Below are 17,433 nucleotides of genomic sequence, written 5' to 3' on the forward strand. Positions count from 1 at the left end.
GTGTGTGTGTGTGTGTGGGGGGGGGATCCGATGTTTCTATGTGCTTTGATGTGTAATGTCTTTACTTACATCGGTAAATAGAGTGCAGTCAGCATGATTTATGAAGGGCATATAGACCCTTTACAGCCTACGTCAGGGGTATTCAACTACATTTGCTATGGGCCAAATTGTCATGAGGCTATTTGCCAGTGGGCCACACATTCCTCGGGACTCTTACTCTCACTCTTGTGCATACTTATCGGTCCAGTTGTTAAATTTTCTATTTCCGCTTTCCACCTTGCGTCTCTTCTCTTTTGAATGCGACATGTTTGCATCAAAAACTGTGGTCTGGCCTCCCGCCAACGGTGTAAACGGTGTTTATACCGGGATGTCAGGTATCTAAATTAAACAGCATTAGCTGGTAGGCTATTTGGCTTTTAAACTGTAGTGTGGCTGGCTATTTACAGGTGAGGCATCACTGACTCAGAGTCCTGATTTTTAAATTAATATTTAATCGCACTATAGATTACAAAATGCAGTGCCAGTCAAAAGTCTGAGCAGACTCACATATGAATGGTTGAGTGAGTCTCACAGTGTGACTGGAGCAGTATATATATTGTATCATTGTAAATCAATAATATCTGCAGCCGGAAAACTCTTAACAAGCTAGAAAAGCAGTTTGATGAAGTACTCAGGCTGCCATGCAGGTACAGTCCGCTGTGAGGACGTAGTTCTCTGACTTGTTTACAGTGACCCGAGCCTCATACACAGCGCTCCTGTTTCCTTGTCTTTGACTTGGAAGAACTTCTGCCTTCAAGACACAAAACTCCGAGTCTGTGTCCTGATATTTGGTGTTCGGTACACGGCCGCAAACAACATAACTGTAAGCATCCAGTGACTTATATGCGCTGCAACTTCTCTCCGGTGTATACGCTGGGTTTCTCCACCAAATACACGTGTATACTGGGGCACTTGCTAACGTACCACAGGGGTCGGAGTCGGTTGCTGGTGGTCAAAATTAATTTTTGCAGGTATTTTTGACGATCTTTCATTGATAATCCCTTCTTGTAGATTGAAACACTATTGAACTCCGCCGTACTTCCGTTTCCAAAATGCGCGTGCATCGCTACCTACGTCATCATTGTTTACAAACAGTAAAAGGGTCTATATAAATTGAAGAAATAACCTGTTTTTCAACAATCTTTAAGAGTCTGTGTTATTGTACCTACATTATAATCACTCCAGTGCTTTTTGAAAAAAAATATATAACTGTGGTGTTATATTTGTTGTGATTTCTGCAGCCTTCTGAGCCAGACTTCTGGTTAAAAAGACATTTTTAATGTCAATGACAGTTTTTACCTTGATAAAAAAAAATGAACATATAAAATTCACTTAGCCAAAAACTGAGTGCAGCTTCTACCTTGTGATAGAAATGCTGTTTCTCACTCACAATGACCTGATATAATTCCTGAGAGATATGTTTGATATATACTTCACAGATTATAGATCAACAAGTCATTAACAGCTGTTTAAATACAGGCAATCATTTTTTGACACAACACCAGCAGTTGTTGAATGTAACTAATAAAGTAACTTGTAATCTACCTTAGTTACTTCTAAGTTACTAAGTTACCTTTTAAAGGAGTAATCAGCAATCAGATTACTTTTTCAAGGTAACTATACCATCACTGCTCATGTGTTTCAATAACTGCTGATCAGTATTGATCAGCTCCATCCTGATCAGGCTCATTGATGGCAGATCAATGCAGACAAACTCAAGTTCAAATACAAATGGCCTTGTACGGCGAGGACTTTAATTCAAGTTTTACTGAGCTCTCAGAGGTTCCACGGCCTGCAGCCTGGTTTTCCTCTTATTGATCTCCAACTATCAGGAGGACTTTCAGCCTCTGTAGATCTTTCTGTGATCTCCCGGTCCCCATCGATCGATTTGTTGATTAATGAAGAGCTGACTCTGTTTTCATAGGTTTACAAATTAAAACAAACATTGTTTTGTTTCATTTTTCAGGTGCAGCTTCAAATTTGCTGATAAATAAAATCAGTCACCTTGTGTCTACCTGTCGGTGGGTCTCGGCCTCACCTGAAGCTGATCGAGTGTTTGACGAACTGATTTTCTTCTTTGCTTAAACCTGTTTGATAATCTGTGAGTTTAGATTAAAACTCAACTTAAATCTTCTTCTCCTCAATTTTTGTGTATCTGTGTGTATTTTTTTGAAAACCTTTATTTTACCAGGCTTGAGAATCAATTCTCGTTTAGAAACATGACCTGGCCAAGAGGCCCCAATAGAATCCGGTCCACTACACATAGATACACATAAACATAAACATACCAAAAATAATAAATAAATCAATTAATAAATAAATGCGAGATTAACATGGAGCAAGCATGTAAATCATGACAGCTGGATAAAAAGCAGGAATGAGGAGAAAAATAGGTGAGTTAGCATAAAGGGGATAGCAGGGATGCTAACGTGTGTGCGTGTGATTGTACGCATGTATGAATATATATAGGAGAAATTGTATGTGGGTATGTATATTAGTGTGATCTGGGGTGATCAGCAAGAGCAACAGTCAATGATCTGTTCAATTTTATGAGTAGTCAGAGATGTTAAAGTTACAAATTTGAGGGAGCGTTGTAAAGTGATGCTGCAGCCAGAAACAGCATAGGTATTGGGAATGGTGAGCTTGATGTATTCACTTGACCTTGTACGATATTTATTATGGGCTACATAATAATGTGTTTGTGTTTGTATCTCTGTGTGTGTGTGTGTGTGTGTGTGTGTGTGTGTGTGTGTGTGTGTGTGTGTGTGTGTGTGTGTTTCAGTGTTCACACTAAACTTCGGTCTTTTCAGTGAAACCATTTCTCTTCAAATAAACTTTTTTAGTACATCAAATGTCTCTGTTTCCATTTTTATTTACAGCTCAGAGGTCAAATTTCAACAGTCACTCCTCCTCACTGCTGCCCGACACTTCCTGTCTGAGACACACACACACACACACACACACACACACACACACACACACACACACAGAGTCTCCCCTCCCCCCGCTCGTTTCCTCCTGCAGGACAAAGCGGCCACGCTGCAGCTAACGGACACACACACACACACTCAAACACATCGAAACTCCGTGTACACACACACACCGACACACACACACACACACACACACACACACCGACACACACGCGCACACCGACACGCGCACGCCCCCAGCAGTTTTCAGCCTGAACCGAAAGAGAAAAAAAGTCGTTTCCGTTTCTCCTCCAACTTTACTCACGTGTTCAAACACAGCCCCCTCCTTCTCCGCCGATAAGTGATCGATCAGTGACCGATTACCGGCCGATCAGCAGGGTATCGATGCTTTGGTCGATCTGCTGCAGTAACGGAACAAACGGAGCTCCAGATGTGCGGAAACAAAGCGGAACAATCCGAGTCCGACTTCAGCCGCTCCCTCATCGATCACTTATTTGTAACTCCTGATCAGACCGCATCTCCCTATCATCCCAGATCGATCAGCGAGGAGCCCGTGCGTGTTCTTGGAAGCGTTTCTTTTTCTTTTTTTACGGTAAACTCACCTTGAGGTTGATTTCCTTCATCCTGTCCTGTCTCCTGCTCTCCAGCAGCCGGGACATCCCACCGATCAGCCAATCACCGACCAATGATCGATCCCGATCACCTGCCGATCACCTATCAGACCCTGCTGATCACCACCGGTCCCGATCAAAGAAGTGCGGGTTCTGGCCCCGGAGCGTCCGCAGTCTGAGCGGAGGGGGCGGGACTTGTCTCTGACTGCCAGCTCCGCGCTCTACTTCTGACCAATCAGACCTCAGCCCGCTGATGCTGCATTCAGCCAATCACAGCGATCCCAGCGCTACGAGCCCCGCCCCACGCCAGCTGTCAGGAAGCGCTTCTTTTTTACACCGGTGCGGATTTGAGATGCTGAGGGTGGAGTCAGTCTCTATGACAACGTGTCCACAACCCATGTGACCATCAACAGCCAATCGGAGAGCCTCGAGCATCACATGACTGATGACCGACACGGATGGGTAGGCCCCGCCCGTACCGACAGAGAGCGTACAACAAATGCTGTGTGACGTGGAACCCCCCGAAATCAAACCCCACCCACCGCGTGCCGAGACGGAGCGCGCCGGTACCGATGAAAAGCAAACCTTAGCTGGCTCTTAGGACACAAAGAAAACGATCAATAACTGATCAATAACTGATCGGCCCGATCAGAAACAGCCGCAGCACAGTCACGTGATCATCCTGCCCAATGATCAATCATCAAAAACCCGCTCAATCAGTTCTTACAGATCCCAACATCTGTCTACAGCTGCCTCCTGGCACCGAACACTGCCGTTACCATAACAACCACCTATAACAGATAACTGGAGAACGGGGTGACGTCAAGTGAGCTTGCAGCGCCACCTGCTGACGTGACCGAGGAAGTACACCTGAAACTACACCTGAACAATAAAGCTTTTAATGATGATCTGATTGAAACTTGTTCCACAGAGGTCATCAGTGACGTTGTTGTAATCACAGTGTGTGTTTTCAATGTGTGTTTATACCCAGGTGCTTTCAAGGTTGCAGCTCCTAAATTGTGGAATGCACTACCATCACACCTGAGATCTGTGGACTCTATTGAATCATTTAAAGAACAGCTCAAGACTCATTTGTACAGGCTTGCTTTTAACTAGTGGTTTGTGTGTGTTTTATGTGTATCACTGTTTTCTTTTAATTGCTGTAAAGCACTTTGTGATTTTATCTAGAAAGGTGCTATATAAAGAAAAATTTTGATTTACAGAGGAAACGTTTGAAACGTGAGACCATTCAGAGGAGCATCTGTGCAGATGTTTCAGAGTTTGAAACATCTGCACATGTCAGCCTTGTGAGCATTGGTGCCGCCATTCGGTGCAAAGACGAATCTTTAGAGAAGACAGAGGTCCATCACGGTTTCTTCTTCTTCAAAGTCTTTGATATTCAAGAGTTTAAAGAGCTCAACAACAACAAAAAGATCTGCAGATTTGCATCAGAATGGCGTTAAGAGGAAGTTCATAATAATAACACCCAGACGTGCCTGTCAGTGGATGCAGAGCAGACCTTTTTCAGGGTTCAGCGAAAACCAAACACCTTCTGAGGGATTCATGAGTAAAACTAGTAAAGTCAGATTTCATTGGTCTCTGATGGACTTTCTGATGGGCCAAACGTGTTGTTGTATCATTGGGCTGCACAGCTGAGCTCCATTATGTTTGAGTCTCTAGCAGATGATCTTCCTCACTGGACACACATGAAATCTGATGGTCTGAAGCTCCCTCTGGTCAAGTTCCAAACTCGCTGTCTCAGTCCAACATGAGGAAAGCAGCTTTTTACTTTGGACCTCTGAAGAAAAAAACTAAAGCTCTGATCCAAACTCTGACTTTAGCAGATGTTGGATCTCCGAAAACATCTGTCTGATCCCCTGAGACATCACCTACCCCTGCCAATGTAGAGAGAACAACAATGATGGTGATGATGGCCTCAGGTCTAGTTCCTGATGAGGTCCCTCCACAGAGTCCTCATGATAAGACCTTTATAATTTACTGACTCTCTGATGACTCATTCAGAACATGCGGTGCCTGGCGTTACGTCAGACCTTTAACAGCTGGACAGCAGTTCTGCAAATGAAGAGGCTCCTGTTAGTGCTTCATAAATAAAATAAAATAGAATAAAATGAAAATAAAAATCTTGCAGGTTGTGGATAAAAAAAAAAAAAAATCTAAGAAAAACGCTTCAGGTGTGCGCGCATATTTAACTGACTTCCCCTTTAAGAGAACTTTTCCTTTAACTTACCTGACCACACCTGAGCGGAACTTCCGACAGTTTCACAAGAATAAAAAACAACGACATATCAGAGGAGCAGAACCAGGACTAGTTTTAAAACCAGGACCGGGAGTAAAACCAGGACCAGGATTAAAACCAGGACCACGTGATCAGGTGGGGTTTTTTTTCTTGGTCCGTTTCCGCTTCGGTAGCATGTAGCCCGGTTACTGGGAGCTCAGTCTTGATCAGTCTGTTTCTGAGTATTGATCAGTTGGTCCAGGTGATGACGTCTTTATAGAGACTTATAACTCGTTTTTGATCATATTTAAGAAGAAGCATCGCATCGCCATTGTAAAGTGGTACTAACGACGTGCTGGGGGCGGAGCTGATGCTACGTGCAGCTCGTGTTTTATTTGTTCAGGTGCTCAGGTTTAAAGAGCTTAAAAGCATAACAACATCTGAAAAACATGAATAACATTTTAAATAAGGCACCAAGGTGAACTAACCTGGGCCCAGGGTAAGGTTATAGGTTAGGTTACCCCTAACCTGGCTACTGTGTTATGTGGGTTCTCTTACGTAGGTCACGTGACGCTGATAATCAACTCACGCAATACCGAATGAAAGCAACACAGCAGTTTGTGAGAGCAAAAGCTCTGCAGGAGTTTAGGATTAGCAGCGCTCACTCAGTCAGACTGGGAAAGACCTGCTGTATTAATAAAGTTTAACCTGTTTGAAGCAAGAAGGAAAGCCATAAAAATGGTCAGAATCATGGATCATAAACGAGTACTTGGTGTGAGTCAAACGCGCTGAGCAAAGAAAAAAAAATTAGTGGATGTGTGGTCAGCAAACAGTTTGTTTTTCAGGAATCCCATGCCTGGCAAACACACTTTTCATCTTGTGGATCACAGCTGATGTGGTGGTGTTGTGCAGGCGTTCAATTTCAAAATACCTGCTCAGGTAGTCACATATGACAATGTAGGTCTCAGAGTTCCAGGTGAACAGGTCTGTTGCTACAGTTTGCCATGGGTTGTCTGGGATTTCTTGGGAGAGCATGGGCTCTTTCTGGTTGGAGTTGCGATGTGTTTGACATATGTCACATCTCATTACAGTTTCTTCGATCTGTTGACACATATCTGGCCAAAACATTATGTCTCTTGCTCTGTGTTTGCTTTTCTCCATTCCGAAATGTCCGGTATGTATGCGTTGTAGCATCTCCTGGCGGAGCTTGTGGGGAATGAGGATCTTCTCACTCTTGAGAAGTATTCCATCAGCTTCTGTGATTTCAGTACGATGGTTCCAGTATTCGCTAATGAGCGATGGGCATTTTTTCTTTGTCTCTGCCTGAATGGATGACGTGTTTGAGAGCGGACAACTGCTCGTCTTCAGCTGTGGCTGTTTTGAAGTCGGTCAGCCTCTCCGTACTCACTGGCATTGTGCTGATGACAGTGTGTATTTGAGTTTCCACATCTTCGGTTAGTGAGCTGTCCTCATCATCTGTTGATTTTCTTGAGTGTGTCGGCGACTGGAATCTCCCTCCCAGGTTTGTGGGTGAGGGTGAAACTGTACTTCTGCAGTGCGAGCAGCATGCGCTGTAAACGTGGTGGCGCAAGTGCTAGTGGCTTGCGAAGTATTGACTCTAGTGGCTTGTGGTCAGATTCAACAGTCACATGTCATTCATAGATGTACTCATGGAATCTTTTGCATCCATATAAGACAGCATAGAGTTCTTTCTCTATTTGAGCATAGTTTTGCTCCGTATTGTTGAGGAGTTTTGATGCATATGCAACGGGTCAGCCTTTTTGCATGATGGTAGCACCTAATCCATGTTTTGATGCGTCAACCTGCAGTGTCACTTCTTCTCTCAGATCGAAGTAGGCTAGTACTGGCCCTGGTTCAGCTGTTATTGTCGCTTTCATTTTTTCAAATGCTTTTCCATGTGTTTCGTCCCATTTGAACTCTTTGTCATGTCGAAGAAGTTGTCTGAGCGGTGCGCTCACCTCGGCGAGTTTTGGTGCAAACTTTGCAAGATAATTGCAAAGGATTGTCTCCAGTTCTGCCTCATTTTCTGGTGGTGGCATGTCACGGATCGCTTTCACTTTCATAGGGTCTGGCTCAAGTCCGTTTGCTGTGAGTTTGTGTCCAAAGTAGTTGATTTCACTGACACAGATCTGACACTTGTCTGGGTTGAGCTTTAGACCTTTTTCTCTTGTTCAGTTGAGCATGGCTATGAGGTTGCGGTCGTGCTCCTCTTTTGTTTTCCCGAACACGATGATGTCATCTACGATGCCAACCACTCCTTCCAGGCCCTCGTATGTTTCATCAATCCTCCTTTGGAACTCATCTTGGGCAGACACGATGCCAAAAGGCAGCCTGAGGAAGCGAAACCTACCAGAGATGGTGTTGAAGGTAGTGAGCAGAGATGACTGTTCACTAAGTTTGATGGCCCAGTACCCAGATCTAGCATCTAGTATGCTAAAGTATTTTGCTCCATCCAACTTGTAGGTTATATCATCAAGCGTTGGGAGGGGGTAATGTGGCCTCATTATAGCTTTATTCAAAGCTCTTGGGTCCAGACATACGCGAAGCTTGTTTGTTTTTGGTTTCTCACAGATGACAAGTGCATTCACCCACTGTGTTGGTTCTGTTACTTTACATATTGTGCCATGTTGTTCCATGTTTTCAAGTTCCTGTTTCAGGCGATCTCTGAGGGCAAAAGGCACTCTCCTTGGGGGGCAAACCACTGGTGCTATGCTGGGGTCAATTCTGAAACTGCACTCACCCTGAAAAGCACCAATACCTTTGAAAACATCAGAGTATTCTCTCAGTATGTCAGTTGACTGGTTGGTGGTTACTGTGTTATTTGCAGTGGAGACTGCATATACGACTTTTATGAGTCCAAGGGCTTTGCAGGCTTTGTAGCCCAGGATGGGTGGGTTATTGCAGTCTACGACGTAGAATCTCTGTGTAGTTGTTTTGTCTTTGTATCTGCTGACCAGGGTACAGTACCCTGTCACCTTGAGCGGGTGTCCTCCATACCCATACAGCTCGTGCTTGTCTTTCTTCAAAGTCATTTTGGCATTAGCTTTTTAAAGTCTTTTGTGGGTATCACATTTGTTTGTGCTCCTGTGTCTAACTTGAATGTTAGTTTCATGTCATCTTGTCCCAGACTTATTTCTGCATATGCACTGTCCTCGTCCTCTTCTTCTGTTGCTGTGATGGTGTCTACAAACAGCTCTGGCTGTAACGCTTCCCGAGCTTCTCTTATAGTGTGCACCTTTCTGTGTCCAGCTCTTGGTGTAGTTGGAGGTTTGGACCTGCATACTTTGGCGCAGTGGTTGTATTTTTTGCACTTTAAGCATTGTTTTCCTTTTGCTGGGCACTCTGTTTGTCTGTTGTGTGTGCCTCCACAAGCACCACAGCCTTTTCTGGGTATTTTGTGGTTTTCTTTTTGTTTGATCAAAGCCTGGTTTTGCTGTTCTTTTGTCCACTGCATGTACTTCCTGGCTGTCATTAGCCATAGCTTTTAGCTGTAGCTGCGCTAACTCGTGGGCATGAGCGATGCCCAGATCAGTAGCTTTGTCTAGCTTTGTTAGCTCTGGGCCTTGGCCCAGTAACATTTCCCGTACCTTTGGTGAGTTTGTGGCAAAAACAATACGCTCCCATACCATTTTGTCATTATTGGTGTAGCCACAGTCTTTGACTAAGAGTTTGAGTTCAGTGACAAACTGCTCAAAAGCCTCACCATTGCTCTGCATCTTCTGATGAAACTTGTATCTGGCGAAGACCAGATTAGCTTTGGGCGTGAAGTACGCTGTAAAGCCGTCGTAATATGTTTTGAGCAACTTAGCTTCATCCTCCGATATGGTCCAGGTGTTGCTTATGTCTCGGCCTTTGTCCCCAATCCACAGCAGGAGAAAACTGCATTTCTGTTCCTCGGTTATCCGTTTGAGTGGTCCCTTAAACATTAGCTCTGCGTGCTGTTTGAAGCGGCGCCATGCATCTGGTAGGCTGGATGAATCCCAGTCCATCCATGGAGTTGGAACACCGAAAGCCTCCATCTTCTTTCTTGCCAATGATCAAAACACTGCCCGTTGGTAATGCACGTTAGTCCGTAAGTTACTCTGACACCATGTTGTGTCTGTCGGATTGTTAATAAATCCACCGATATATCATGACGAGAGTTACGTCTCTTTATTTAGCCTCGCTACATAAAAACTCACCGGCAATTCCAAAACATAGTCAAACCCGCCAACCTGCGGTGGTACATCCGGTTTCAGTAACTGGGAGTTTCAAAATAAGAGTCCCATGTATACAGTGGTTACAAAACATTACAAGAAGCTGAGCTGAAACATTAAAGGAGCCCACCCATCATTTTAATCATACTCTGGATCTTGTCCTGACATATGGCATAGAAACTGAAGACTTAACAGTATTCCCTGAAAGCCCCCTCCTGTCTGATCATTTCTTAGTAACATTTACATTTACTTTAATGGATTACACAGCTGTGGGGAATAAGTTTTATTACAGTAGAAGTCTTTCTGAAAGTGCTGTAACTAAGTTTAAGGATCTAATTCCTTCATTATTATGCTCTTCAGTGCCATGTGCCAACACAGTGCAGAGCAGCTACCTAAACTCTGCTCCCAGTGAGGTCGATTATCTCGTCAATAGTTTTACATCCTCACTGCGTACGACTTTGGATACTGTGGCTCCTCTGAAAAGGAAAGCTTCAAATCAGAAGTGCCTGACTCCGTGGTATAATTCACAAACGCACAGCCTAAAGCAGATAACCCGAAAGCTGGAGAGGGAATGGCGTCTCACTAAATTAGAAGATGCTCATTTTAGCCTGGAAAAAGAGTTTGTTGCTCTCTAAAAAAAAAAGCCCTCCGTAAAGCTAGGACATCTTACTACTCATCATTAATTGAAGAAAATAAGAGCAACCCCAGGTGTAAGAGCCATATACAACTTAGTGGTGTTATGGTGGGCATAGGGTGTTGCATGTTTACGCCTGGGATTACGGTAGGCACGTAGGTTACGTGGGAGGTGTTTGGTTAATGGGCAGGAAATATAATCACCTGGGCACTGGTGTGTCGGCATGAAGTATATTTTTTGCACTTGAAGCATTGTTTTCCTTTTGCTGGGCACTCTGTTTGTCTGTTGTGTGTGCCTCCACAAGCACCACAGCCTTTTCTGGGTATTTTGTGGTTTTCTTTTTGTTTGATCAAAGCCTGGTTTTGCTTTTCTTTTTTCCACTGCATGTACTTCCTGGCTGTCATTAGCCATAGCTTTTAGCTGTAGCTGTGTGTCGGCATGGAGTATCGGTGAGTAGGGAGAATGTATTTTTGTTGACCGCTTTTCAAGGACTTTCTTCACGTTTTCTATGTGCTCGTCAATGCCTTGCTTTGTATGGAGTGCCATGAAGTAGCCTGCATGTGCTCAGCTTGACTGCTGTGTGGATAGTTAAAACATGCAAATAAACAACCTGAAGTGCAGTGTTGGAACTGAATTGCTTGTTGGTTAACCAGAGCGAGTCAGCGGTGCAGAACTCCCTGCTCAATGGTGTAGTGGCAGAAGGTTGTCGAGTCGCTACATAACCCCAGGTTTGTTTTCAGCACTGTAGCCAGGCTGACAAAGAGTCAGAGCTCTGTAGAGCCAAGTATTCCTTTCACTTTAACTAATAGTGACTTCATGGATTTCTTTACAAATTTTAACCATTAGAGAAAAAAAATGATTCATAACCATCTCAAAGACTTATCTTCATGCTCGGCTGTTTTCAGCACTGCTGGTATTTATTTAGACTCTCTCTGATTGATCTTTCAGAGTTAACTTCAATAGTTACTTCCTCCAAACCAGCAACATGTTTATTAGATCCCATTCCTACTAGACTGTTCAAAGAAGTCTTTCCATTTATTGATGCTTCAATCTTAAAAATGATCAATCAGTCTTTATTAGTTAGCTATGTACCACAGGCCTTCAAGCTGGCTATAATTAAACCATTACTTAAAAAGCCATCACTGACCCAGCTGTCTTGGCTAATTATAGGCCAATCTCCAACCTTCCGTGTCTCTCAAAGATTCTTGAAAGAGTAGTTGTAAAACAGCTAACTGATCATCTGCGTCAGGTTTCAGAATTCATCACAGTACAGAAACAGCATTAGTGAAGGTTACCAATGATCACAGCCTCTGACAGTGGACTCATCTCTGTTCTTGTCCTGTTGGACCTCAGTGCAGCTTTGATACTGTTGACCATAACATTTTATTACAGAGATTAGAGCTTGCTATAGGTATTAAAGGTACTGCACTGCAGTGGTTTGAATCATATTTATCTCATAGACTCCAATTTGTTCATGTAAATGGGGAGTCTTCTTCACACACTAAGGTTAATTATGGAGTTCCACAGGGTTCTGTGCTAGGACCAATTGTATTTACATTATACATGCTTCCCTTAGGCAGTATTATTAGAAAGCACTGCATCAATTTTCATTGTTATGCAGATGATACTCAGCTTTATCTATCAATGAAGCCAGATGACACACATCAATTAGTTAAACTGCAGGAATGTCTTAAAGACATAAAGGCCTGGATGACCTCTAATTTCCTGCTTCTAAATTCAGATCAAACTGAAATTCTTGTTCTCGGCCCCACAAATCTTAGAAACATGGTGTCTAACCAGATACTTACCCTGGATGGCATTACTTTGGCCTCCAGTAACACTGTGAGAAATCTTGGAGTCATTTTTGATCAGGATATGTCCTTCAATGCACATATTAAACAAATATGTAGGACCGCTTTTTTTGCATTTGTGCAATATTTCTAAAATTAGAAACATCCTTTCTCAGAGTGATGCTGAAAAGCTCATTCATGCATTTATTACTTCTAGGGTGGACTATTGTAATTCATTATTATCAGGCTGTCCTAAAAGCTCCCTGAAAAGCCTTCAGCTGATCCAAAATGCTGCAGCTAGAGTACTGACAGGGACTAGAAAGAGAGAGCAGATTTCTCCCATATTGGCTTCTCTTCATTGGCTCCCTGTTAAATCTAGAATAGAATTTAAAATTCTTCTCCTCACCTACAAGGTCTTGAATAATCAGGCCCCATCTGATCTCAAAGACCTCATAGTACCATATCACCCCAACAGAGCACTTCACTCTCAGACTGCTGGCTTCCTTGTGGTTCCTAGGATACTTAAGAGTAGAATGGGAGGCAGAGCCTTCAGCTTTCAGGCCCCTCTTCTGTGGAACCAGCTTCCAGCTTGGATTCAGGAGACAGACACCCTCTCTATTTTTAAGATTAGGCTTAAAACTTTCCTTTATGATAAAGCTTATAGTTAGGGCTGGATCAGGTGACCCTGAACCATCCCTTAGTTATGCTGCTATAAGCTTAGGCTGCTGGGGGGGGGTTCACATAATGCACTGTTTCTTCTCATTCACCTTATTTACTTTGTTTATACTCCACTCTGCATTTAATCATTAGTTATTATTAATCTGGCTCTCTTCCACAGCATGTCTTTTTTTCCTCTCCCCTCAGCCCCCCCTCAGCAGATGACTGTCCCTCCCTGAGCCTGGTTCTGCTGGAGGTTTCGTCCTGTTAAAGGGAGTTTTTCCTTCCCACTTTCGCCAAGTGCTGCTCATAGGGGGTCGTTTTGACTGTTGGGTTTACTCTGTATTATTGGAGGGTCTTTACCCACAATACAAAGCACCTTGAGGCGACTGTTTGTTGCGATTTGGCGCTGTATAAATAAAATTAAATTTAATTTCCTGTTTTCAGGTGTTGATCAGGTTTCAGGTGATGTCATTCTGCACTTTTTTGACCTGCCCGGTGAGACACTTGCTCTTTAAATCAGGCGGTGACTTCATCTCAGAGGGTTTTCATTTCTTTGTTGGAACTTTAAACAAACACCTGACGCATTCACCTGCTGCTCCACCCACCAGACAGGGAAACAGTCAATCACAGCAGAACAGAGCATTTCAGCTTCTTTAAGGTAAACTTGCTGCAGAGACAGACACACCTGAGCTTAGGTGGGCAGGTGTTTGAAGCCTTAAAGCAGGCATATCTGCAGCTCAGTTATTGGCTCAAAGGTTACAACACACCTGAGATTAGGCCCATAAAAATGTGGAGTTATAGCAACCAGACTCACCTGAGTCCTATAAGGCCAGGTGGGCCACATGTGGACCAAACTATCATGTATGTGTCTCTACTTGTCTCATCTTCTGTTCTCTGACAGGTGGATTTGCTCACACACAAGCTCCAAAAAGGACACGCCAAGATGGAGGACAGCGGGGGGACGAAGACCAAAGAGGGGGAGGAGGAGGCAGTGAGGTCAGCCATGACAGAGGCGAGCACACTGCCGTGGTCTGCCGACAGACAGACAGGTGGATGGACAGGTAAAGTTGACAGGATGAGCGTGAGGTCAGGAATGTCTCTTCCTGAGGTGTCCAGCTGCACAGAGAGTGAGAGAGAGCTGAAGGCAGAGGGAGAGAGGAGGGGGGGCAGGGTGAGTTTAAATGAAGGGGTGGGGCTAAGTGAAGACAAAATAATTGGGCACCTGATGGAGGAGGAGCCCGGGGAGAACCTTCTGCCAGAGAAAGCCGCTCAGGTGTTCAGCCCTGCAGTGAACGCCCTCCACTCCCCCTCCTCACTCAGAAACTGGGAACTGGAGTCTGAGAAGAGTCCCTTCCTGGGTCCCCGAGGAGTCCCCGAGGACTACAATCAACATGACAACCTGTATGGGGACCTGCTTTCAAATAAACGTAAGTGCTTTTACTTTTATTTATACAAAGAAGCATGAGGTTTGAAAACATCAGAAAATCACGACCTCATGATGCAGGAGGAGAGGTCGAGAAGGTCAAACCGACTCAGCAGAGACAGACACACCTGAAAACTGTACAGTTCACAGATACTTACGTATTGAAACAGAACTTTCAGAGATGCACGTGAACAAGGACTGAAATCATTTCCCGTTCGTGTACCTGAGTTTTTACTGACTCAGTTCTGACCTGCAGGAAAATCTCGAATAATATTTAATAATTATAAAAACACGCTTGTAGCACTAAAGCCTATGGTCGGTCCCGAAACACACACACAACAGCAACACCGGGTTGTATGTTACAATATTCTCTTTATTGTGTCCTTTTTCTGTAACATTTACCTCAGCTCAGTCCTCCCTCCTCCTGCCAGCTGTCACTTGGTGACAGTGGGGAGGAAGAACCTCTTTAAACAGGAATGTAGCTCCACAGAAGCAAGCTTAGGCTCGTGGAGGTATCCGGTTGTTAAGTGATGGTGTAGAATCCCATTTCCGAGTCCAAACTGTCACGTGATCAATATGCCGCAATGCTGTGTCCCTGGTTGTTTTAACTGATCTGACTCGGGGGGGGGGGGGGGGGGGGGGGGGACATACTCAGCTGTCATTTTACCGATGAGAAAGACAAGCGGAAATGGCAGCAGTTGATAAGATGTGTTACAATCATCTTTAATAGTGAACAGTCATTGGTTATGCCACTGTTGTTTTATTTAGGAGCATTTGGACCCATAAATGACGTCAGACTTAAAGACTGGATTGGACAGCATTTGAGCCACAGAGGATTGTTTGGTTTCAAGATCTTATCAGACCCTGCGCTAATGCTAGCTCACCTGCTAACACAGATCCAATCATGTGCTGAGTGACATCACTCATTTAACCAATCACAGTTAATTCTACAACCAGCTGCTGCAGAATATACAACAGCTCAACCTTTGCCGCTGATGCACCTGTTGCCTGCCCTTACCTGCTGTGATCAGCTGGTTAACAGAGTGTATCACCGCTGAGACGTCAGCTCAAACGTACTTTAAATTGCCGTAATTATGCGAATTATGTTTTCATAAGTCAGCAAATGGTGGAATATTTGAAGTACATTCTGTCACTTGTGACAGGGTTGGTATAAAGCCAAACATGTCATTGGGGACACAAAGTACTTCAAAATGTCCCACTGTTCAAGGACTTCAGGCAGGTCAGGGCAGGTAACGGGTGCATCAGCGGCCATGGCCCGGTGTTACAGGGTTAAATGGTCTTGTACTTGAGTACCTTTAAATTACCTGTCTGACCTCCCCCTGTTTATACACCTGTGCCCCTGAATGCTGTCTAACCCTCGTCTAACCAACTCATTTTGGTCACCTGTCTCAGGTGGGCAGTGCTGTGTCAGCACAGATGTCCTGAAGATGGGCGTGTCCTTAATGACTTCAGCACTCTTCTTCCCCCTACTGGTTTGGGGCGGTTTTGTCTTCCTCCCATTTGATGCCCCACTGCTGGATGGCGCCCCCCTCAGGCTCATCTACACACTGCGCTGCTCTGTGTTTGCCGCCACCCCCATCATCCTTGGTGAGTCGCGCATCACTGAAGAGATGCAGCAGCTCACCTGTCTGGCTGACCTTTCTCACCTGCCTGTCTCACCTGTCCCTCAGGTTGGCTAGTTCTGGGCATCAGTCGGCTGAGGTCAGGTGTGCTTCGGCCTCTGTTTGATGATGAGATAAAGGAGGCGGAGCTCCAGGAGGTCACTGTCCACCAGCGCTTCATCACTGACTCTGCTTCCTTGTTCCTCATTTACTTCCTGCAGCTGGTTGTTATGGCAATGTACCTTAGCCAGGAGCAGCTGAAGCTCGTGCCACTGTTGACCATCCTCTTCGCCTTCGGACGGTGAGGTTCACAGTGAGCAACCAATGATCAGATCAATCTATAATCCCATCAGTCGCTGTACTTAAAGGTGCTGCTGCTTCTTTGCAGGTTGGCATACTGGGTGGCGGCAGCATTTGGCAGCAGCATTCGTGGGTTCGGTTTTGGCCTCTCCTTCCTGCCGAGCATTGTAATGATGGCAGCAAACTTCTACTTCATCTTCACGATGGACGCGGCCAGCTCCATCTTCAGTCTTCCCCTCGAGGAGGCAGCAGCGCCTCCACCTGCAGGCCGGCAGCGGTTCTGGGGATGAGAGCTGATCAGAACTCAATAATCTTCATTACTGATTGAAAAATAAAATGTTTTTATTTTGAGGTTTAAAAACTCTTTAAAATTATCACTTGTAGCCCTGCCCACCTGTTGTTTGCCCTTGTTTTTTCTTCATTAAACTGCTTCCTGTTTCCTGAAACTTCCTGTTGGTCCATTTTTCAGTGTTTTATTTTGTAAAATAGTTTTTTATGATCAATAAATTAAAAAAAAAAAAAAAGAAAAGACTTTCTGATTCAGAGATTTTCACAATAAAAGCTTGAAACTTTCACTCACATCACTTCCTGACTGAACTCTTTCAGAATAATGGCACTACAACACAACTTGAAGCTGGAAAAATGTTTTTCTTCTGATGAAATTAATATTTCATACTCTGCCACCTGTCAGTGTTGATTATTGCTGTGAGGTGGGGCTAATTTTGTGGTTGAACCAGAACTGTCAGATGACACCTGAGTACAGGAAGCACTCCCATCCTGTCTTCACAATAAAAGCACAGTTTTTTTTTAAATTTATTTTAAATCTTAAAATCATCATCAGACATCGGAAGCCAATGATTATATGCATGTTTATCAGTATTTATGATTTAATGAACAAAAGTGATGCTGAAGGAAGTGAATGGATTAAAAGATTTCTCACTCTGAGGCATCGGAAATGATTCACTTCA

General features: G+C 44.1%; 2 protein-coding genes across 4 annotated transcripts in view; one reads left to right on the forward strand and one right to left on the reverse strand.

The window, feature by feature from the left end:
* Nucleotides 1-3,770, reverse strand: part of LOC115794768 (rho guanine nucleotide exchange factor 2-like) — a 40,922-nt gene extending 37,152 nt beyond the window's left edge. Inside the window, exon 1 of the mRNA XM_030750416.1 lies at nt 3,575-3,770. Coding sequence (XP_030606276.1) covers nt 3,575-3,631 — 57 coding nt within the window. The 5' untranslated portion in view covers nt 3,632-3,770. The remainder of the gene's footprint in view (nt 1-3,574) is intronic.
* Nucleotides 3,771-5,837: 2,067 nt separating this feature from the next.
* LOC115794845 (transmembrane protein 79-like) lies at nt 5,838-16,981 on the forward strand. 3 transcript variants are annotated; one of them, XM_030750510.1, is made up of 5 exons: nt 5,838-5,975; nt 14,022-14,547; nt 15,957-16,151; nt 16,235-16,466; nt 16,554-16,979. In XM_030750510.1, exons 2-5 carry the CDS (start codon nt 14,064-14,066, stop codon nt 16,753-16,755), a joined length of 1,113 nt encoding a protein of 370 aa, XP_030606370.1. In that variant the 5' UTR covers nt 5,838-5,975; nt 14,022-14,063; the 3' UTR covers nt 16,756-16,979. The 3 variants fall into 3 exon arrangements, with proteins under 3 accessions (XP_030606370.1, XP_030606372.1, XP_030606371.1); XM_030750512.1 differs by lacking the exon at nt 5,838-5,975 and adding an exon at nt 11,009-11,119 and having other exon boundaries at nt 16,554-16,981; XM_030750511.1 differs by lacking the exon at nt 5,838-5,975 and adding an exon at nt 13,605-13,778 and having other exon boundaries at nt 16,554-16,981.
* Nucleotides 16,982-17,433: the final 452 nt, after the last annotated feature.

The sequence above is a fragment of the Archocentrus centrarchus genome, chromosome 16 (genome assembly GCF_007364275.1).
Source record: "Archocentrus centrarchus isolate MPI-CPG fArcCen1 chromosome 16, fArcCen1, whole genome shotgun sequence".
NCBI lineage: Eukaryota > Metazoa > Chordata > Actinopteri > Cichliformes > Cichlidae > Archocentrus > Archocentrus centrarchus.

Excerpts from the sequence above, each read along its gene's own strand:
- LOC115794845 (XM_030750510.1), top strand. The coding sequence starts at position 14,064 with ATGGAGGACAGCGGGGGGACGAAGACCAAAGAGGGGGAGGAGGAGGCA. Across the intron at positions 16,152-16,234 it reads CGCCACCCCCATCATCCTTG|GTTGGCTAGTTCTGGGCATC; the intron begins GTGAGTCGCGCA and ends CCTGTCCCTCAG. Across the intron at positions 16,467-16,553 it reads ATCCTCTTCGCCTTCGGACG|GTTGGCATACTGGGTGGCGG; the intron begins GTGAGGTTCACA and ends GCTTCTTTGCAG.